The sequence below is a fragment of the Bombus bifarius genome, unplaced genomic scaffold (assembly GCF_011952205.1).
Source record: "Bombus bifarius isolate JDL3187 unplaced genomic scaffold, Bbif_JDL3187 scf7180000007970, whole genome shotgun sequence".
Lineage (NCBI taxonomy): Eukaryota > Metazoa > Arthropoda > Insecta > Hymenoptera > Apidae > Bombus > Bombus bifarius.
In genome coordinates this window covers 5,404,530-5,428,625 of record NW_022884356.1, presented here as the reverse complement: position 1 = coordinate 5,428,625, position 24,096 = coordinate 5,404,530, and the positions used below count along the sequence as shown (strand labels likewise).

The window sequence follows — 24,096 nt, the reverse complement described above, 5'->3', positions numbered from 1 at the left end:
CTTTCATTTTTTAGTCTCTTTGCATCTTCTGTAATATCTTTTTGAACACATTGACGATTTTAGTGGCAGAATCCTATCATGGACCGGTTAACACGATCGTTTTCGTTCGACGGAGAAGAAGATTAAAGAGAGGATTTGCTAAATACTGGAAACAGTAAAAAGTTGTAAAGTTTAATATTAGATTTTTTTAGATACTCAACGAGCCGCGTTGTTTCGCCATTCGTTAATGTATTTTAATAGGAGAACTTTGGAAGCGTTCGTGTTTTGCAGGTAAATCAAGCGGGCGAATCAGTTGGAAACGCAGCGTCGCGTAATCGCGTTAGCCGGGATTCATTCTGGACGCTCCCGAGGGCGTCGTTATTGTCCTATCCGTGCGCGTTCGGTCGTACCGTTGCGAAACGCTACGCTCGCTCGATAGAAGCATCTGATTAAAAAACAAAACGACTCCGGAATTGCTCGACGACTCGGTTTTCAAACTATAATTTCGCCCAGTCCAGCTAAAAGCTTCGAGTTTCAGTTGTATCTAACGGATCTAACAAATCTTTCTTTCAACGATATATGAAACTACCATAAAGAGAGAGAGAGAGAGAGAGAGAGAGACTACCGGCAAAGATTGCGTAAAAATGATCGATTCACCGAAAAGTGAAAAACTTGTACTGGAAACGTACCGGTAAATATTGAACGTACGAAAGCATCGCTTCTCGCAAACGGATCGTTGGACACGGATGATCGATTCAACCGTCGCGATCGTCATCAATTCAACCAGACGAATTGTCACCCAACAGAGATTTACGCCAGGCAATGACCCCTCGATTCCCTTATCGTGAATAAAATAAAGCTCGTACTCGAGCAACGAAATGAATTTCAAGGGTGTATAAGAGGAAAAAGAGGGTAAGGGAGAAGAAAAGGCGTTTCGTCGCTTATTTTAATCCGAGTTTAAAGAACTCTTCTCTTTCCCGCTGCTCGTAAATTGGCCGTCGTTTGTCTGCCGCCAAGGGGTACCGTACCATACGGCTGAAAATCTGCCCTGACAGCGGAAAAACGTCGCTACCCTCCTGGTCCCCCGAGGAACCAGCGCGATTCTACTATTTAGGCTGTACACATTTGTATAGGAATGCCCCTTTCGAGGTCTTAATACGATCTTGATCGATCTCGTCGTTAATGGTATTGATATCCAAGTTTGATTACACTGGATTAGGGATAGAACGGTGGCTCGACTTTAACCGAGATCGTTACGGTGTAATACTGTTATTACGATTGCTCGAAAGTGGCGTCTATGTGGGATTATACCGTTACGTGATGGTATTCTTATTCCGATTAACATAAAACCAGGCGTTGTTATAACAGTTATGACGTAATGGACTAACTTGGATTAAACGCAATCGCAGGAAATTCGTGCAGCATTGTAGTTGTTCTATACGAGATCGTCCTTCTTTGTTCATTCGCAATTTATCGAAAAACGAATCGGTTGCAGTAATTGGCTGAGTGGTCGCGACTCGACGTTTCGACGGCGAGCAACAGCGATTGGAGAACGCAATATCTTCTTATTGTACCGTGGCGCGCTATTACTACTCGTGTACGTACTTATTGTACTTCGTAATCTGTTCACCGATTCTTTTTCTCCGGAAACCTGTCGTGGATGCGAAATTAATCACAAATACCGGCGATACATGCAACGAATTAACTCGCACCTCTCGACTTAATTAATTAAACGCATAAAATCGAGTAACTACTTTTTCCATACATTCAGTAATTATACACATATTTGAGATTGAATTAACGAAACTATAAATTAAGATATGAACATTTCAACTTTTTACGCGTAACGACGACGTACAACCACCACGTAGCATCCAGTCGGACCGGTAACGGCGATATAATGTCCCGCGAAAACCAGCGACGATCATCAATTACCAGTTGCCCTTCGTCGAAAAGTCGACGAGTCGAAAGCGTAGAATAATCACGCGGGGAATGAAAATGGATTGTTGCGGTTTCGCGGCCCCTTATGGTTGATCACGATTTACGCTACGTAATACGGTTATCTCTAGAGTCATGGTGCATCTTCTGTCCGATTTGATCGCACATTTATTTGTTCGATGCGAATCACGGCACGTAACTTGAACGCCGTACTACTGAAAATAGCAATCACCATTTTTCCGTGTTATCGCGTGTAATTTCTTACGGTAAAATCTGTATCGCCCCATAGAACGTATACACGAGGATTAATGAATTAACGACGTAAACGAATCATTGGACCAGACCAATAATTCGCGATTAAATATTGCAGTTTCACGGTCGATACTTGGAATACAGGAATACCGACACCAAAAATAATTATCCACGACGACGACGACCTCCCCGGAGCCGGTTAAATGCGAATGTTTACCCGATTCCGAACGTGCACACCGTTGCAGGATAATCAATCGGTTAACCGACAAGCCATGAACGCGTAATGAGCAACAATTCGGTTAGTCGGGCTTCGAATAAATTATTCAAATTACACACCGTCGATTAACTCTATCGCGTGATTCTATTTCGACAGGAACCGGAAAAGAACGCGTCCAAACGTGGTAAATAAACCGAGGACGACGAATAGTAAAACGATTATCCTTTTGCCTTATTCGCGGTAATACGATCGATTTACGCGAAAAGTAGAGTTCGAACGAAATTTCAGTCGATCCTCGATTGAGTAAATCTCGGCCGATCGAATCTACCTATTCTGATCGAGAAATTATAGATATTAGAAAGAATCAATGAACTCTCGCCATATAACTTACATTCTATACGACACTATGTTGCATTTCAGTTCTTAGACAGTCGAAGGTGTCAGTGGACGGTGTATTAAATCCAAGGTAATGCAATAGCAGACGAAACGAGGATTTTTTGGGAAAACGTAGTCGTATTTTAATAACAACGACGCTACTAAACTTAGGCTTTGCAATACGCGAAAAAGAGGGAGAGAGAGAGAATTGGTGGTATTCCACGGCCGACGAATAGCAATCGTGCACGATATGGCGATTTACCGGAAGGCAAATATGTATCTGACCATGATGCATAAAATAATAATGCCAGTGACTGCGAGAAATTCGGCTCTTGCCGCGAAAGCTTGGTGTAGCTCGACGAGGTCGAACAGGAGGGATGCTGAAGGGGTCAGGAAGAGTTCGGTGGGAAGCGAATGGACCAAGGGATGCAAGAGGAAAGACGCTGCCTCTACACCCCCACCAGATATATCATCGCCTGGCAGTTATGTGTGTCATGAATTTTAGATTATCCTTGGATTAGATTAAGGGGCGGAGGTGGAAGGTGCAGTAGAGGCAGCCAACCAGCCCCTTGGTCCGCCAGTCAGTGCCGTACCATGGTAGCGATGTGCCCGCGTGAATTATTTTCCGGTCCTCTAACATCTCTTCCCCTCGCTGCACGATTGATTTCTAGTATCTTCCTAGCTACGATAGCAACTTTCTTGGGTATCATTTATAGCGTCCTTCCTTACTTATTTTATCCGTTGGAACGTTCTTTACCTGTTTCCGCAGAAGATTTAGATTTAGATTTAGATCTCGCTTTAATGCCAGCAGACAATTTTCCCTCTAAATTTTCCCCTCGATCGAATCTGAGCAAAACAATAGACTTTACGTTCCAATTATTTGCAAAATCCTTACTTGCAAATGAAAAAAGAAATCCCCTAAGGTCGATCAAATGTACACGTGCGAAGAAAAAAAGCAGAAAGTGATTTATCTCTAAACTTTCAAAACTCTTACACCCGAAATCTGAACGTTCAAAGGAAAAACAAAATATAAATTTACCTGAAAACTTTCGCAACTCCGAGAACTCCTAAAACTCAGCTACAAATAGCCAATAAATATCTAAAGAAGAAACAAAGAGCGAACCCCCTCGAACACCCTCCGTCTCCTTAAAATACTCGCAGTATAGCGTACGCGTTAGAAAACCGAGTAGACAAGAGTAAAAGTAGGAAGGGGAGAAGAGAATGGAAGAAACGAGGAGCTAAACGGTGCCGCGGTGCTTGGACGGCTCCGGGGTGGAACCGATGCCGAATCAATTCGCGTAATAGTCTCTCGGGTGGCGGAGCGGCAAGGCAGGGGTTAAATCGACTGCAACTACCTCGTCCGCAGCCCCTTTTCTCCAACAGAGAAACGTGGAACCGCTCGGATACGGGCCATTACCACACCTGTCCCTCAAGTTTCGCCCCCGAAGAGAAGGAGATCAGCTCGAACGAAACGAGCCAGCCTCTAATGAAGAGAAGCAATCACTTAAGCCGGCCGTTAGACCGATCGGACGTGGGAACGCGTTTTATCCAGCTCGAGCCACGCTTTTATGCGCCACTACGAGAAACGTTTATTGCCGTTTTACTGCATTGGAATGGGACATGCCATTCAGGATGCCTCTGATGGCCTTTAACGACGTTACGAGCGAATTTTCCCACTTTTCTAACGGAATTTTAAATTGATGGAATATTGTTTATCGAAATAGCGGAGCTCGGTGTCTTTTCGCTCCGAAATTTTTAATTTTCTTTTGCAATCCTCCGACGTATCGATAAACGAGATTTTTCTTTTATTTAGTTTGAGAATTTTTATGGAATAAAAATGAGATTTTTACGAAATGCAGTACTTCACTATCCTAGTATCTTGTAATAAACTTTTTCTCATCTATAATTTCTGAATGAAGTGAAACTTGTGATTTTCGTGTTAGTTAATTAAACTTAGTGTAAACAAATGTTAGAGACGTCTGTCGACCTTGAATAGGGGGAAACGAGGACGATGTGCGAAGGTCAACGTCCCATGGGTTCTCGAATCGCCTGACATTACTTCTTTCTCTAAGATCAATTTATCTTTCCGAATGATACAAAATGACTACTGCTGGCTGCGTGATTTAATCGCTTTGTCACCTCGTCGCTGATCTATCTATTCGGAACAACTAATTCATTTCGTACGTGATAGTTCTATAAATCTTTTCACAGGATTGAAGCCGAAACCACATGGTCTTCTTACCTTTACATACATTTATTTCGAAAATCACAGGCGATAACGTCATCTAATAAATATCAACTGTGATTAAAAAAAAAACATAAAAAAACAAAACAAAATCACGGGACGATCGAGCGAATAGAAGGAGGAGTAATTGAAAAAATAGATTCGGTAGAAAAGACTGGATAAAGGGATACATTCGCAAAGATTATGTTACACTCTTTTTATGCTATTATTCTTCGAGATTTATTTCCAATGGCATGGTCACGTAGCACACAGAGAGCCAAGAGAAAGTGATCGAGAGACGGATCGTTTCGATTGTGCGCGTGCATAGGTACAATAAATGTGTATCGACGAACATGCTGTGAACTAGACCGGAAACTTTTCCTCTCGAACTGAGAGAGGAAAGGATTTGGATACAGTCCTCCTCCGAACGTCGAAGAATTGTAAAACGCAACGATACAATTAGAGACTGAATTTCTTAAGGCTAAAACGAAAATAAAAGGTGACAATCCGTATTCTCTCTTGGCGCCACGATAATTCCATCATTACAGTTTCGTGTACGAAACACATGCAGAGAGAAAATAAAAATAGAATTCACATCTGTTTTTAATCGTTGAAAGACATCTTCTGTACGGTCTTTGCGTGCTTACGTGACGCTTTATTCTTTTCTATGGCTCCTTTTTTCATTGTTAGTTTTGCTCCTTTTTATATCTCATTCTTCTTCGTTCTTGCTTTCATTGTTTTACAATAAAAAGCCGACTTTTTTTGATTGTGGGCCCCGAGGATCGCAATTCCTACAGATGAAAAGTCGAACGATGACCCTTCCGTTCATCGATTACAACAACAATAATAATCGTAATTAATAATTATGTAATAAAGTGTCGAACGACAGCAATAAAATAAGATCTTCACCGATCACAATGAGATGATTGCCAGAAGCTTATCATACATCGGTAATACAATACTGAATAAAGTCAAGAATAGCGTGTCGCTCCTCTTTCGGGTTTTTGCATCGCTTTCGCTTTTCCCGCCTTTCTTATTTTAATCCTTTTTCCGAATTCAATGATTCCCCCGTCTATACATTGTATTACGTAACTCGAAATTCGCGATGCGAGAGAACAAATCGTTGGATGCTTCGTTTTCCGTCGTTTTTGACGTATAAAAATTCGCAAACAAGCATTCGACAGCACCTTTCGTTGCACCTTGACAAGTGTGTGTCTATGTATGTGTGTGTTAGTGTGTAAGAAAGGAGGAAAAATAAGATATAGAGTCTCTCTATATTCGATATTTAGAAGAAATTCATACAAAGAAGACTCACTTTGCGATCACTAATCTTGAGTTTTCTTTATCTCTGTTAGATTTGTGTGTATGTATATATATATATATATATATATATATATATATATACATATATGTAAGATGTGTGTGTATATATATACATATATCATGTGTACTTAAGTACTAGGCAGTCAAGGTATGCAACAATAAAAAGAACACCGTTTTACGATTTTTTTTTCTCTGTACCAAGTGCGAACACTGGGCAGAAGAATTCGCTGGCGCTTGCGAGACGCGAGAGAACAGAGAATCCAATTATCAGAAGATGTTTTCTGGTTGTTCCTGTTTTGTGTTTGTTCATCGTTAGAAAAAAAGAGCCTTCGTGCCGCAAGGATAGGATAATCAGGTACTAGGAACAGCCCCACGAAGTTCCGATCCTTTGGGCGAAAGAAAAGGATTTTTGCTTTCCCTTCTTTTCTCGCTGAGACACATGACCCAATCGAGAAGAACTTGACGCGATCTAGAAGCGCATCTTAGTAGAAAGCTAGATCATACTTCTTTCTGCCTATCTTTAAGATGAAAAATATATAAAATCGTTCAATAAACAATTACATAATAAAGAAGAATTCAATATATCTCTTCCCACGGTACAAAAATTTTAAAACGTTGCACACGTTATTCACGTTTCTCGATTGGAATGGAAATATATTATATATGCACACACGACATACAAGCACACACAGAAACACGCAACACGCACATACATACATATAGAAAGACATACACGAATACGTCTACTTTACAATTTAGGGAATAAGATTTGATTCTTCAGCCACGATCAATCATGTTAAAAAACTAAATTAATGATTTAATCATTGAATCTGCTCTATGATAACACATGATAAAATACAAACTAGAATATAAAACGAGCGATTTTGAGTACGTATTTTTAGAGAACCATATGATAAAGGACATCCTTAAGTTAAGGATGACGAGGCTACCGTTAATTATATGTGAATAGTGTTTACAAAAGTCCCAAAGGATAAGAACTCCCTCCAAACACTGCCCGCACGAAACAGCATGATTAAATATAATACACATCGTATAATAATTACAATAATATAGTATTAAGAAATATTACGTTAATAGTTATTTAACCACATGTATGGCTCAGTCTATTACGCTAGTCTCATGCAACAACAACAATAAAGATACAACAATATATTTACTTCATGTTTGTTTCATTTAATTACTTATTCATTTTCACGTCTTTCTTCTTCTATGTTTTATTTACTTTGCAATCATTCTGTGAATTCTTTCATGCATTCTTTTACTCTCTCTCTCTCTCTCTCTCTTTCTCTCTTTGCAAATAGAAAAAACTTGGAAATTTCTCAAATATCAATCAACTTCTCGTTTCCCCCTCTCTTTCTTCTTTATAATAATTAATTTACTTTGATATAATATTATGTATAAATAGTCAATTCTTTTTTTGTTCGTGACACTTTACTTTTCCACTCACTGTCGTAATTCATTATAAATTTAACTAGTCCTTATCTTGAGTGTAAGTTCCGAGCAATAATAAATAATAGCGAGCCACGTGAAATCTCGACGGGAGTCGTTGACAAAGTATTTTCTTTACACAAGAAAATCATATATGCTATTATATTTACAACGATACACAGGACACTGTGACAACATGTATAACAAGTATTCTTTCATTGAAAATTCCATTTCTTTGTAGTATAAAATTGAATAGGGATAACCTGAGAGATAGGTCTATTATAAATCGTGTACGCATCTGTGTCTGTGTTCACTTGTGTATCACTGAAAAACATTCTGCTTCTAGCTTAGGAACTATTTAAAAAAAATATACATATGTATATATAAATATATATCTCGAGTGTGTATATGTATGTTAAATCGAATATGTTATTTAAACACTAGTCAATTCAGTAACAAAGATAAGTGACAATGTGAAAAAAATGATTTTAGTGGTGACGTTCGCTTTGTATTATTTACAATACAACATTGAGATTGTAATAAAAGCAGGCAATAATCATAGCGTGTAGTAATAATAAGAATAAAAAAAATATATCTTGTTTAAATATTTCTGTGAAACCTAGATAAAGAAAATTTATATCGACTCTAGTCGATAAATCGCACATGGCTCGTTTTTGTTCTTTCCTTAAATCTTGTTTACTTCCAAGCCCTTAAGTAATTATAAAAAATAGTAATATCACAAAAATGGCGCAGGCAGAGCAAGGAAAGGACCAAAAATGGGGATAAAGAGTAATGGCAACAAGGAGGTTGCCAATTGACAAACGTGGATCGAGTCAAAGGAGCGGTCACGAATGTACGTATATGATAAATCTTTCTGTTCTCTACGCAAAAGGTTCTGTTCTTCCTTCCTTTTTGCTTTTTCATACAAAACGACGAAAACAGAGACTGCACGTTTTATTTCTCGAGATCACGTGATACTTCGTTAAAGTAGAAGTAGAACGTTAAAATAATATCTTTTTCTTCCATTTAGTCTATGATGTCAATAAAAAAATATTCTCACTGCCGGACTGTACTTGTCACAAGCGTTGCTGTGATTACACGATGGTCTCTGTGCTTTTTGATCGAGCGGATGGGAATCGTTCGGCTTGAAAAAGCGTCTTGAATCGGCCGAAAAAATCGCCTCGCTTATTATAAATGCGTAACAGATTCAACGCGTTTTCTTTTTCTTGTAATATCTAATCTCGCCTGCGCTAGTTCATCCTGCCAGTTTGTTTGTTCCTTTTTTTTTTGTTTTTTTATTAATAAAGTTTGATTGACAACAGTGACTCAACGACGATTAAATTAGTTCATTATCCAAGTTGAGCTTTTTTTTTCTTTACTTTTCACATATCTTTTTTGGAATACTTTTTTCAACAAATAAACAGAAAATAAAAATTACAGTTCACGTCATAGGAGTTCTAGAAATCGATTTCCGCGACTTTTTTCTCGCAAAATTCACGACATTCGATAATATATTTGTTATTACCTTTTACTTATTCATTTCTTATCATCAATTCATATAAACGCGTTTCCCGCAATTTTAAGACTTCATTTTCGTAGTCTTGTTTGACAGCAAAAATAACGATGACAAACGCAATCTCGTCTTTTAATGATAAAAGGTGCTTGCTTTTTAAACTGGCCCAAAAACTGGACTGGAATGACACAGTCAGCGCTTGAATTCGAAAAATATTCTACAAACGCAAAAAGAGATAGAAAAATGAAATGGAGATTGGCGTGTACACGACGAAAATTTCCATACATCGCGTTAGATTTCACGTCATAGGTTCAAAACTCTGTGAATCGTTGTCTGCAAATCATATTCAAACTATATTCGCTCCCACGTGCTGCTTTAAATAATGTTAACCCATTAGGATGTAATACATAAGCAAAAAATTTGAAACAATATAGTGATAACAAATCTTCCACTCTAAAATGTATTTACCTATTTACACTAAGAGCTAATGTGATCTTAATTTAATATTTTTAACAAAAAATTAATCACAAAATAGTCTGTGGGTTAAAACATCATATTTGATATATATAATTATATATAATATCTACATACATTCATTTTTTTATATGTAAGTATGTATATATTAATCCATTTGAAATACGTTCCATTCATACATGACGACAAAGTGTCATATAACCTAATATCACAATCAGCAAGGAGAGAATAAAGTAAGCAGAAAAATTTTGGTTCGAAACGAACGGAATGGCACTTTCTCTGCATTTATATTGTGTTTCAACGTATAAAAATACATATTCTCAAAAACCTTCTGTACACTATGAAATTTCTACTAACATACTTCTCTATTTGTTAGTTTTATATCAAATAAGTATTACTACCACCGTCTAAAGCTCTACACAACTCATCATATAGAATGTAATATCTCTCTATCTTCCTTAAGAAAAAAAAAATCAATATTTCCTAATATATAGATTTTCGATCACAGTAGTTTAGCAAGCTCTATAACGTGAGATCTATACCCTTTTTTGTATTTCGATTATTTTCTCCTTTTCATTTGTTTTATTTCTTGTTGTTCGCTATTATTTTCCTCCTCCACGATAATTGAGAAGTCAGTTTCGTTTAAGAGCTGGGCTAGTTGGTTGCCAGCACTTCATGTCTCGTTTCAATACGCGAGAATTAAACACATAACAGTGTTACACAGCGCTAATGGAAACGGAGTGTACAGCGTGTACGTTTTCACTACGTGAAGGTATCACTTTTGTTTTTTTTGTTTGCAATGCGATTTAACGTCAAAGTTATGATACCTTTACTGTAAAATGGTCGGTGACCCCAACACAGTTCCTCCCTCCCTCCCGCCCCCCCTACCCGCCCACCCACGCGTTACATTTCGGCCCATGACATTTATTTTGTCGTTCTCAATTTTCTTCGTTTCATTCTCACTTTGATTTTTCATTTATACCTCTTGCTGATTGCAGCTCTAATAACGCATATTAATTCCCCCGAGAGCCTGACGATGACCATAACACGGTAACGACAACGATGTTGATGAGAAGAGGCCGTGGTTTCACCCACCCACCCTGAACACCCATTGTTCTGTTTCCCGCCCAACCCCTTTTGGCCTTCCCCTTAAAGCGGCCTTCTGAAAGAGACACAATTACTTCACTTTAATACATACTTCCAAAACTGGTACTTAAGTAAGGATCATCCTTTGTCTATGTTATCTGTCTATGTATATGTGTATATAAAACTGTTCAGAATTCATTTGACACAAGTACAAATTTCGGGATTAACTTACCGCATTTAGGCGGGGCTTCTCAAACGCCATACATATTATGGAGTCGTTCATTAAGTTGTGGTGGGAATTGATCTGAAAATCGTTTCCAATTTTCCACACCAACTTGATTTTTGAACCCATGTAATATCTACAGAAGAACAGATTTCTCAATGTTGTACAATAAAACAATTAATCAATTGAAAATAATTTAAGTTGTGATGATTTATTTTGATATACCTTCTGAAACATGTCCTTAAGATCTTCTCTAGGCGTCATCCAAGATGCAACAGCATCACAGAAAAAGATGAAATCTTGTACAACTCCTGCAGGATTTACTGTAATCATCTGGCACATACCTCTAAATGCCGAATCCTTTTCTTCATTATCTCTTATGCTTCTCAAAGAGGTACACCTAATAAAGTATGTGTGCACATTATGTCATGAATAATATTAATGATTTAAGAAGGTATATTTATCATAATTAAAGAATGTATGCTAAATATGATAGTGATATTTTTCTATAGTACACATCAGCTTTACTGGATAAAGTTATTGTTTGCCTGAACTATTATTGTAATGATAAATCTACCTTCTTTATAATTAAACTGTTTACATTTATAAGAGTATGATTATAGCAAAAAATGACAACTAGTCACTTGACATAATATTCATTCTCACAAGTTATGTAAGTTATACAGGAATAAATCATCTCCATTAATGTGGCAAAATTGTTAGTTTTGGTGAGACCAGTCCTATGTTTGGATTACCTAACGAACGTTACCCTTTTTTATTTTTATGTTTCTATTCTTCAATTTGTTGAACAATTTAGAATAAAAAATCCAAACTATTAATCTAAGAAAATAAAAAAATGTTATCTAATCTAACATAAGATAAGATAGAGTTCCTCTATCAGATGTTCTGTACTTTTGTATCTCTTTTTGAAAACATTTAGAAACCTTATCCAAGAATAATTTCTTCAACTCTATGCGAATCATTAAAATATTATTTTAATATGATCGGCATTGTATTAGTACAAGATTATTAATTAAGGTGTGGTTTACATTTGACAGCATCCCTTTAATTTTAAAGATTTTGATATTACAAAGCAAAGAGACATTAGCAATAGTTGTGGTAGCAAGAATATAACTAGGATGTATTTCACAATATTGATGCTGAGTTAATTAACATGCAAAAGGACACTTTTGATTGGAACTACCTGTACACAGTGAAAAATATACTTTAAGAAAGAAAGAATATATGTTTCTAGATTTCAATGCAAGGCAATAATACACAGGCTAAAATATTACACAGATCTAAAAACGTGACAAATGTAAACCTACCCTAGACTCAAACTGCTTAAGAGCTGAACTATATAAGAGCCTATAACATACTTGCATGGTGGCAGTAAATCAAGGTAAATATACAAAGTAAATGTAAAAACTACTGCAAAAAACCATTGGGCAAGTTTAACATTATACTTAGAATAAACTGCACCCCTTTTTATCGAGAAATCATATAACGTATTTGTTTATAATATGGAAACAAAATCATGATGGGCTCTCTATATATGTATATTATATATGCTACAATATTCTTGCACAAAAGTTCTTAGCAGCCCCTAATGCAATGTTACTGAAGAGTCGGGAATAATATATAATAATAAAGTGCTAATAAAAATAGAAGGTAATATAATTAATAGAATATAATAATAAAGAAATTTACACACCACTGTCGGACAAACTGCTGTAACATGGGGGCGACGTCGTGGGGACACACATAACCTAGGCGACCGATCGTTATGGCTACGGTTTCATTTCATTTCGGTAAGTAGACAAGTGAAGTGTAGTGAAGTGACCGGAAACACAAACAATAAGACAAACTGATAGAGAACCAACGATCAACTCAGGCGAATATGTTGTCGTTTATAAACTCCAATTAATTTGTAATTAATCATTTAATCAATAATAATTAATTTAATATTAACAATTAATAGACAGTGGGAACAGAGGTGAACATATGAAATACCGACAATGAACATAGGCAATACCGTGCTATTGTAGCTGCTGAAACAATAATAAAAATTAGATAGCAGCGTGCGAGCCCATGATTTGTAAAAAACCGATATGAATATGATCTCTACCAATAAATGTTAATATAAACAAGTACAACCAAGAAACACAAAAATAAAAATTTTCCTCGTGAATTTAAAAGCCAATTTAAAGTACCATTGAAACAATATTTGGGGCTTAGATGCAAGCATAGTATATTGAATTGCAGTATATTTCTGCCATATGAAGCCTGCAGGCAATCGCACACCACTAAATCAGGTCCAATATACAAATACTAATAATTTAACCCGCTCATAAAACGTGCAAGCGTGGTCATATAAAACCACTCGAAGTCGTCAGTCTGTGTGGTTATTACCTTTAATAAAATTATTTACGGAAAATGCACCTAAACTTAAATGCCACCGAATGCTGAATCTAATGTGGGGACTTTCTCTGTATATTTGGGAGACTTCTCATTAAACAATCGTTGAATATCCTAATTGCATAAAAACCTTTATACAATATTTGTAATATACAGAACACGTGTACTGCAATGCCTTAAATGAAAAGTTTCCCCTCGTGTGCAGAGCATACTTCTAAGAAAAGGTATTACTTCTACGAGATATAGGTGAACAGTAATAACATAGTTGTATTTTTATGATATCCAAAAAAAAAAAAAGAAAATAATGAAACTTTACTATACATTACCCTCTAACATTTAAAAGTATGCTCCATATACTAAGCTGTGTAGAAAAAACTATATATTTGAAAATATTATACACAGATACTCACCTGTATTTTCTAACAGCGTTTTCGGCGTATTCGGTCTGTTGATTATATCGATAAGCTGGGTCAAAATTAATGGAATATATGCACTTGTATCAGAACCTAAAAAAGAAAAAAGAAAATACATTCATATACATACTCTACCAGAGAGTTTTGTGATGCTTCAATAGATTACATCTTTAAAGCAGTTTACCGAGTTTTATAGCTATTTCACCGATAGTCCATGTTGCATTATTACATACAGATATAAACTCAGGATTTAAATTCTGTCCAAGTATAGGCATAAATTCCGCTATAAATAAAATTAACAAATGAACATACTGAACTCATATAAACATAATGAACGTTAATAAACGTAATAAACTTACTATGTAATTACATAACAAAAATACTCACGTATGCACGGTAGAACATGTTGGAAACAGGCCTTTGTAAGGTCCCCTAATAAGGCAAAACTGCTTTGTCTAACTTCAGGCATAACATCTTGCATACACTGATACAGCAGTTGCATTACATTACTGTTCATTACTAAGCGTTCCATATGACAATCCAACCCTTCTGCTAAGCCACTAAGAAGGTCTAATGCAACAATCATAAAATCTTTATCAGGGGCCTCAAATTGTTCTGGACTCTGTGTATTTGCTATGTGTTGATTTAGCGTCTGCTCTACGAGGGATACACACCGCCTATTAAAAAAAAAAAATAAATAAATAAATAAACATAAAGATTTAAATACACTATCAAATCTACAAAGATAGAGGTTAATGAAACCTACCTATACACGGGTTCGCAATAAGGAAGGAAACCAGATCGTAAAGCAGTCGCAATTGAAGAAAGGCATTCTAATAATGGGAAAAGGTCTTTGTCTTCATCTTTTAACACATTCCACTTATTAATAAGTGGTGGCATAAGAAGGTTAATGTAATCTGGTTTATTAAGATGATGTCCTACTGAATCAGCAAGTGTACCAATTGCATCGTACAATATTAAAAGATTTTTATGTTGATATTTGCCTGCATATATAAGAATGATTAGTAAAACAATAAGCGTTTGTCCAATGTAACGGTAGTATAAGAGCATATTTACCAAAAGCAAAAACAAGCGTTTCAAGAATAAATCCAAGATAAGGGACTAGTTCTGTACATGCTTCCTCTTCTAACGTTGCAAAAGCAGAACATGCTGCTTCCTGGACACGTTTATTGCCATCAAGTACTCGTTTCAGTAATTCAGTCATTAAAGGTTTCAAATGTGTATCGTGTGGTTGCGCACAAACCCAATGTGCGTAACGACTTAATGTCCAGCAAGTAATAGCGCGTACTAGTGCTTTTTTGTCGCTTAAGCAACTAATTAAATATGGAATTAATTCTGATAAATGTGGAATCATTCCACTCATACAACCTGCAATAGTATATTACGCATTAAATTACGATTTAAACCCATATAAAATGGTGTAATGTATCAATGACTGTTACGAAAAGAACCTTCTGCTATAGCTCCCAGTGCTAATATTCCAGACTCTTTGATTACCCAATCTTGATGGAAAAGCGTTTCTTTCAAAATTGGTACTAGAACTGGTAATAATTCTTCTCTAAATACGTTTGCCAACATATCTAAAGCAGCAGCAGAACATTTTCTTAAATTCCAGTCACTAAGTGACGTATCGTCATCACATCCATCTTCAGCATCTGTGTCTTCTTCATCACAACCTCCGTTTTCGTTTGAGTGCTTGTTCATATTACCATGATGTGAATGGTGCGTTTTTGACTTAGGAAATCTTGGTCTGATATCTTCTTCTCTATCTGGGATCATTTCATCTTCTTCCACATCCCCCTTTAGAAGTATTATATCAATGTCTGAGTATTTCATACCCCTTACCTATGAAATTGTAATGCATTATAAACTTATTAGTTTTCCGTGACATTTGCTTTAAAACTCACTTTATTTTGTGATTACCTACCAATACAGGTACTAAACGAGGTAAATGTGGTGCAAGTGCTTCTTTACATATTGGTTGCTCAGCTAATGAAAGCCAAAATTCACAAGCTTCTAAAGCGACTCCCTCATCAAGATCTTGCGTCCTCATTAACATATATTCTATTATGTTATGCATATGTGGTATTAATCTATCCATTCGAACTTCAAGCAACATAACCAGAGCCCTATAAAACCATAAATATGATATCATACAAGATATTGTATATATCTTATATCTTATATCAATATACTTTATATAAAAAAAGAAAGAACGCAATTATACCTGCATACGTTCTTTCTGACTTCTGGATCATCATCATTAGCTAAATGGAAGAGATTTTCCAGGAAGCTATCTATATGAATCATCAAAGCCTGTGTACGATTAACAATAAACTGATTAACACAGGCAGTAGCATGTGATCTAATTTTAGGGCTTGAATGTCTAAAAAATTGCAGGAACTTTGGGATTAAAACATTTAATGGTCGATTAAGTGCATCAGAATCTAAAATTTCTGCAGAATCTTCACAGATCTTTTGAAGAGCACCAAATGCACCCTCACAAACATTATAGTCTTGTGAGTCTAACATTTGACAAAGTGCAGGTAACAATTCCGGCCATCTAGTTAATTCACCTATTAGAAACAAGATTTAGTAATTTTCTGAAGCTATTTGATAGTTATTTCTACTAAATAATAACTATACCTTTGGATGCAATGGTAGTTATTAAAATACCAACAGTTGCACGAATCAGAGGTGATGAATCTCCAACTGCAGATAAACATTCTTGTTTGATGAAATTTGTAACCTCTGGTAAAAACTTATAAAAATGAGCTTTAACGTTATTTTTCAAAATCAGTCCACTTAAAGACCTCGTAGGTTCATCTTAAAAAGGAAAAACAATTGAATTAAAAAACCTATCTTTACAGATAAAAATTATTAAAGGTTACATCAAAAGTTATATTTGAAATACGTACCCTCTGATGTGAGTTTTGTTAAAACAAAAATAAGGTAATTGTTGAAGTCTGGAAATTTGTTTAATTCTTCCAATTTCTAAGAAATATTGATAAGAAAAAGTTCTAAGAATAAGTGTGCATCAAAGTATAACAATTGATCAATTTTTATTAAAATAAAAAGGAATTGCATATTTGTATAATTATCGTTTGTTGTAATACTATTACTATTACATAATAAATGTGAAAAGATATTCTATTTACATTCAACACATTAACACAGAAAATAAATTGCAACATACCACACAAAATATATCACAAATTTTCTATTATATGAATGAACAAATTTATTATAAATATATAAAACTGTTCCAATTATAAAATCTTTGCTCAAAATTTTGATTACATATAAATGCATACATACATATATATGTACATAATATAGTACGAAAAATGTGTAAAAAAATCCAAGTTTAAGTTTAAGTTCTGTTAACTTAACATTTATTGCCAGCTGCAATTCCCAACAGATACATTTCACTAACATTCGTTTGTGTATGTCATTTCCAGTCTGTTTAATTAATATTATGGCCGAAACTATATACAAGATTTATCGATTACGGCGTCAAGAAAACAAACTCGTCACCGACAGTAACGGCATTTCCGACGCGCCCCGCGACAGATATCATGTATCGTTAACATATTTCTTGGCGCTTGAGTATAACTCACGTGTTATTCGAGAAAAACCTATCAACTTATGTCGACCTACTCTTACCGAGTCTAATATTAATAGCAGAATGATTTCCTAAAAAGTAATGTGAACGACTACGAAATGGCTTTCCCGATCATAAAAAATCATATTAGTTACAATAAGGTGTCTCAACAGCTTTTCAATCGAACCGTAGACGACAAAAAAGGGGATTCGTGACAGGCTGCGCAAAAGCGCGCCGAACATTTACCCATCTTACATCAAATAGAATATTTCGATAGCCTTGATATCTGTTGAGACTCCCTTCTACGTCTTTTTAATGAAATTTCCAACGCTATTTAAAAGGAGCAGAAAATTTTATCGCGACGAAAAGCACGCCCCTTAATTGACCTAGCCGCTTCACTTCGTTACCGCGTCGCGGGTGTACTCACCGGGAACAAAAATCTCTGGGACAAATTTTTTTTCCAAAGCACTAAACGAATTTTGATCAAATATGAAAGGATACTTCTTGTACAGCTCGTTGAGTAGCCGTATCCGGGCTTTGAGACTCCTTGAGGAGCGTCAAGATTTGCCGAAGTCCTTCCTCTTGCGGTTGCCACGCCATTTTCATCGTGTTTTTCAACAGCACCACTGAACGCAGCCAGCCTTCTCTGACCTCACAGATAAACGGAAGCTCCCCACGGTTGCCCCCACCATCACGCCACGAAAGCATTAAGATACCGGCCTGTCACACCAGAATTCTTTAGTTAATTTTCTCTAGGTTGTACTGTCAGGCCCGCGATTAATTGTTCAGGATAATTAGGTGGATATTTAACATCGTTTCGTAACGATATTCCATTTTCGGTTAATTCATCCAGATAGACAATTGAACGTTTTTGGTACTTAGCAGACGAGCTCTTCCGGCGACAGCAGTGACATCGATCGGCCTTCTGTTTCGATTTGTATTAAGCTATGCAACGTTTTTCAAATTTAACGTTATTCCGTGGGATGTATGATATTGGCCGTTAATGATTTGAAAGATTGAAATCGTTGATGGTACGAGGTATTTGTTTCTTAAGCCAATCTTGAAAGAATTAAGAATTAGGAATAATTACACTACTGTTTAGCGGCTGAATTTCAAATGTAGAAAGACACGCTATTTATGATAGCGTGTATTTTAATGATCTGTTGTGTTTAATTGATCAATTATAATGAAACAATATGTTTACTTTTTTATTCTATGATATATTTTGAAGTAAACATATAGGAGAAAAAACAAAAACTATAGCAAAGCATTTATTAAATTTTATCATGTATACATATATATTCTTGTAATTTCATTCGTTTATTAAAATTTGTGGGATATATACCATAGAAAAGCGAAATGCTTATAGAAATCATTAATTTATCGACATATTTATGCATATTGGATTTGCGATCTCGGTCTCCAGATTTCAATTCCTTCTGTACCAGAAACTGCGAGGACGTCATTTAAATAATCCGTCTACAAGATAAAAAAAATTAAATTTATATAATTAAAGTTCATAAAAATCTTTATTTTGAGCTACTCACATTAGCTATTTCACCATAACTAGACTTTAAGGTAGTGAGATGTTGTGGAGGATCAGTAGGACTGGAAATTCGAACCGTTTGGTCCATAGAACTCGTGATCAAACATCCAGGTGTAGAATGAACACCATTGATACCTTTCTTATGTTCGGTGGTGTAACATTTGACACGTTTAAAATCATTTCTTGGATCAAGTACATGCAGTTTTGCACTACCATCTCCTACATAAATCATGTCCCGTTGCATGCACATACTCATAGGAAATGATTCTTGGGAAATCTAGAAAGCATTCCTTTTGAGTTATGCAAATCTTGACTATGTTTTTGTAGAACATTTAATCTTTTTATTCTTTAACATTTTTACCGTGACATTTTTCATAATTCTTCCTGCTCTTTGATCCCATATAGACACTGTCCTGTCCTCACTAGCCGATAGAATAAAGTGAGAACTCATAGCCAGTTTAATGACTGCTCTTTTATGTGGTTGGTAATTTATAATGGGTTTGCATAATCTTGAATCAAACACTAATATAGTTTTACAAAATGATCCTGTAGCAAAAAGACCTAACTCTGGGCATGATGCAACACACAATAAAGCACCTCCGACGATCCTAAAAAATTAATAACGTTTCTATAGGAAATTCTATTTTATGAAAATGATGCAGTATTTTGCGCAGTCACTTCTGGCAGAGCGAGTGAAAGCAGAGTCTTTTACTTGATAGCATTTTTCAAAATACCTTAAAAAAGTTATGTTTGCAATTTAACACTATTTTTGTTGAATGTACATTAACGTCTAACTATCTCTTATGAACAAAGATATTTGTGCCTTCCTCGCTCGGCCTTCCCATAACGAGAGCAGCGAAAATGACCAGCTTGGTTTTCATGTACATCTCATAAGTTTTGAAGTGAGCAAGACCGGTGCTAGTAAGCGTCCATGCTTTGACACTTTGATCCCAGCTGCAACTATAGACTGTATTATCTATTGCTGCTAGATCCCAAATCCATCCATTATGAGCAAACTCTATACTCGTGTAACTTTCTCTCTCGTTTTCTTTTGTAGGGAGCTTCCAACATACTAAGGATCGATCTCTAGCTCCTGATATACAAATATTTCCACCCTGTGTACACATATTAATATATTGTAAAATTATAAAGGCGTAACATTGAATGAATATTATAAAATATTATACTAGCCTGCATTAATAACAAGCCATCGATAGTACTGTATTGTACATTATCAAGTGATAACTTCTCCATAGTGACATTTTCTTTTCTCCATAATGATGTTTGTTTTTCCAATGCAACACATGATAACTTCCAAAACAGTTCATCATCTTCAACTTAAAAAAAAAATATAGTTTCAATGAGGAAGATATAAATGATTATCAGCAAACATTATTAATATGTAAGAGAATACATTTTAAGTAGAAAGTTAAATGCAATGTTGTTAAATATTAATATAGCTTTTCATAAATTTTTGTAAATCATATTTTTCCATGTTAACCAAAATATGATTACTTGCAAACCAGTCTCATTATAAAATGTAGTATGTGAAAATTTGATTCTAAGTTAATGTTTTTTATCGTGAAAAACATAAACTAAAACTAATTATTGGATACAGTAATAGATGGTGTCTTATTTATTTACAGAATGATTGGTTGTGCAAGGCGCAAGATGCTATCAATTTGAGCTAACCAGGAGGCAAGACTGGGTAACCAGTATCTGGCCAAATCTTAGTAATCCTCACTTTCCACAGTGAGTTGTCATTTAAAATTTGATGAAATTGTTTGCACACTAAACTCAAGCCATGTACTAATGTAGATGCATCTAGGAAGGAACAGATGTGAAGAAATATCTGAAATATAACAACGAAAATATATTAATTACTATTAGAAAATACACATACTTTCTACTGAGGACCCATTTAAATGTAGTTTTATGTTCGTACATAACATCACAGTCGGATTTTTAAATATGCTGTGCAAAGTATTTAAAAATGGTATTTAAAAATGGCGTCCACGATTTACTAATGTTTCGATAAAATTTTTCAACGTTCCATTTATTTTTTAAAGTAGTTCGTTACAGATCGCTGCTAAACGAGTTTATTCAGCTTTCTACTGTTGCTTGATGTATATCTCTCCCATCATGTTTATTTACGATATTTAAATGTATTTAAATAACACCCATTTCATTGTTTGTAAACAGTCGATATACATAGCATATAATATTCTTTACAAGTTATTGTATTATATTAATCAAACATATTTGCTAAAATATATTCAAACAACTGTTACTCTATAAATATTATTAAAAAAATAAAAATTTTTTCAATTATTTCAAATAATACTAACTTTTAACGTATATACATGCTTTTTAGAATATACATTTCTTTGATTAATCAAAAGTACGTACGTATAATATTTATATGTATAATATTTTATGTATAATATTTATCTATACAAACCTCGACTGGAAGATCTGATAGAGATAATTGGGGGTTCGTTTGATCGGTATCAATTCGAGTACAACTCTCGTTTTCATCGCACATTTTAGTCTAGAAAAGCCAGTGTTGAACGTTACGTTTTTAAACAATATCATTCGATATACTGTTAAACGTTCTAGCGATTCAGCTCGTAATAACAAAAAATAAACGTAATGGTTGCTTTTTACTGACGTTATTATTTACCGTTTTGGTCTCGTGCGCGACACAGCCTTGAATGCGCATGACTCACTATCACCTCCATTTTCGTTCATTTCACAACTATCTCTCAAGAGCAGGGCTGGCAACATATATTCGAAGTTTAAATTACTTTTACGTTGATTTTATTATACTTGCAAATTATTACAAATCGCTATATATAAAATTTCACAACGTTTACATATCGCTTCCACATATTTCGTATAAAAGAAGTATTTCTCTGAATTAACATAATATTTATTAACAATCAATTGACAATCATTAAATTTTAAAATACAATTGTAAACATTCGTTTTTACTTGTTTGAAAAAATATATCAATTCTTATATATTATAAACAATTATGATGCATACATATAATGATTTTTCTTCACGAAAATATAATTCGAAACCAGTAGAATATATGTACATGTATAACAAACATATCATAAGTACATATATGGCAATTGGGAGGCAATACTTGAAATAAAACAAATTGGTTATTTATATACTTTTTATATCTAATTTTTTTAAGATTCATTTGTACAGTTGCTTTGTATTATTCATTTGCCTATATCTTTTAATTTATAAATGCAGGCACATGTACAATTATAAAAATATCTTTATAAATGTAAATTTATATGCTCTATTGTTTTCTTTGTTCAAAGCTACACTGATAAAAAGAATTATTGTTACACTTTTATATATGCATAAATCAATTAAATACATGTCTCAATGAATGTATTATTATAATAAGTATCATTCTGTATATACAGCATATGAAAATAGATATAAGATATCACATTGACAATATCAATTTTCAATTTACGCACAATCATCATGCATTTCAAAGTAATTTGTAAAGTTAATTGTTATAAATGAAAATATTGCACCACTTGCAGATCCTATTTGCATAATTACACCTGCTTTAAAGAGTATATTGGGCAATACTGTAGTTCTAAATACTGATACAATGATTAATTTTAAATAAGAAGTAAGTCCTATCAAAATCACCCATGATATAATAACTAGAAAAATGCCAAGTTTTGTTGCTTGTAATGGTGGAGATGGAGACATTAATGCTAAATATGTAACAAAACTTCCAATGATTAAACATATTACAGATAAGAAATTAATAACTTTTACATTTGATACCTTTAACCAGAATGCTAATAAACACACAAACGGATTTGCAAATTGAGCAAAAGTGATTGATAATTTGTATGCTATACTTCCATAAGGTAAACAAGAGTAAGATTGTATGCTAGGGAAGAAACCATTACTCAAAAAGCAAAAAATACCAAGCAATGTAAATAAATAATTTTGTGTTTGTTTAGTCAGATGCCTGTCATTATTTATCAAATAATGGTCCACTTTTTGTGTGCCATTAAGATAATGATCATGAGAAACATTTGCTTGTTTCTCATTTAATACTATGCTGCTAGTATTATGAAATTGTTTTGTGTTTTGAACATCCAAAAAATATTCTAAAATAGCAAAAGCAGTTAAAGATAGAAATAAAATAACAGAAATGAAAAGAAAATACACATTTGGGGGAAAATATAGATCAAACGAATGTGGAGATTCTATGTTACTATTATTCTTAAGAATTGCACATTCTAAAGTATCTCCAATTCCCTGGATTAAAGCAATAACACTTGGTAGTACACCACTTAATCCTTCTCCTATAAAGTAGGATGTTAAACATCTTTCATTAAAATTTCGAAAATATGGCATAAATAATACAGAACTAAAGCAACCTACTAGGGCATTGAAAAATGTTAGAACATATAGTACCAAACAGTATTCATCACCAGCAATAATTATTTTCTCTGAATAAAAGAAGCTTAGAAGTCCCATTGCCGAAGTTCCTGATACCAATAAACATAGTATCAACCAAGGTTCATTTAGTTTACATTGAAAGTATTGCAAGATTGCATAAAGTAAAGGTCCAAAATTTGCAGCTTGTATTGCTAATACTAGATAAGCTGGTAATGTCCAACCTTCAGGAGAAGTAGCGATAAGCACTGGTATTTGAATAAATATCCCATTGATACCAATCCAAGCAGATATGCCGAATAATATTATAAGAAAATGCACGATATAAGTTTCTTTATAGCATCTATTTGAGACTTGTGCAATATCTGTCATTTTGCCATTTACTGTAAGAAAAGCAAATTTTTATATATTCCTGTATAACATCCCTGCATAATGAACAAAACATTAATAATTTGGTAGTATTAACCATCATATAATACTTTTTCATAATATTTTCCTAATATTCTCACCTAATTCTCACCTGAAATAAGATATTTTCACTAAGAATCTCACTTTATATTATATATGATTATAAAACTATTATAAAAAG

The 24,096-nt window shown here is 34.5% G+C and overlaps 3 protein-coding genes across 4 annotated transcripts; all 3 read right to left on the bottom strand.

Annotated features, from left to right (window-relative positions):
* Positions 1 to 10,717: 10,717 nt before the first annotated feature.
* LOC117213651 (transportin-1) lies at positions 10,718 to 18,338 on the bottom strand. Of its 2 annotated transcripts, XM_033459184.1 has the most exons (15): positions 18,011 to 18,334; positions 16,824 to 16,899; positions 16,552 to 16,731; positions 16,133 to 16,481; positions 15,833 to 16,034; positions 15,357 to 15,750; positions 14,962 to 15,273; positions 14,651 to 14,888; positions 14,272 to 14,561; positions 14,069 to 14,167; positions 13,882 to 13,977; positions 12,768 to 12,843; positions 11,279 to 11,453; positions 11,063 to 11,189; positions 10,718 to 10,906 (listed from the first exon to the last, which is right to left on the bottom strand). In XM_033459184.1, the coding sequence occupies exons 1-14, from the start codon at positions 18,215 to 18,217 to the stop codon at positions 11,082 to 11,084; spliced, it is 2,802 nt and encodes a 933-aa protein (XP_033315075.1). In that variant the 5' UTR covers positions 18,218 to 18,334; the 3' UTR covers positions 10,718 to 10,906; positions 11,063 to 11,081. The 2 variants fall into 2 exon arrangements, with proteins under 2 accessions (XP_033315075.1, XP_033315083.1); XM_033459192.1 differs by lacking the exons at positions 10,718 to 10,906; positions 11,063 to 11,189; positions 12,768 to 12,843 and having other exon boundaries at positions 11,301 to 11,453; positions 18,011 to 18,338.
* A 428-nt stretch (positions 18,339 to 18,766) lies between these two features.
* Positions 18,767 to 21,840, bottom strand: LOC117213694 (F-box/WD repeat-containing protein 9-like). Its single transcript, XM_033459250.1, has 8 exons — positions 21,739 to 21,840; positions 21,517 to 21,606; positions 20,748 to 20,907; positions 20,247 to 20,392; positions 19,941 to 20,170; positions 19,417 to 19,663; positions 19,057 to 19,332; positions 18,767 to 18,988 (listed from the first exon to the last, which is right to left on the bottom strand). The coding sequence occupies exons 1-8, from the start codon at positions 21,775 to 21,777 to the stop codon at positions 18,902 to 18,904; spliced, it is 1,275 nt and encodes a 424-aa protein (XP_033315141.1). The 5' UTR covers positions 21,778 to 21,840; the 3' UTR covers positions 18,767 to 18,901.
* Positions 21,841 to 21,963: 123 nt separating this feature from the next.
* Positions 21,964 to 24,029, bottom strand: LOC117213674 (riboflavin transporter 2-like). The gene has a single exon (XM_033459220.1). It carries the CDS (start codon positions 23,877 to 23,879, stop codon positions 22,554 to 22,556), a length of 1,326 nt encoding a protein of 441 aa, XP_033315111.1. The 5' UTR covers positions 23,880 to 24,029; the 3' UTR covers positions 21,964 to 22,553.
* Between the last annotated feature and the right edge of the window lie 67 nt (positions 24,030 to 24,096).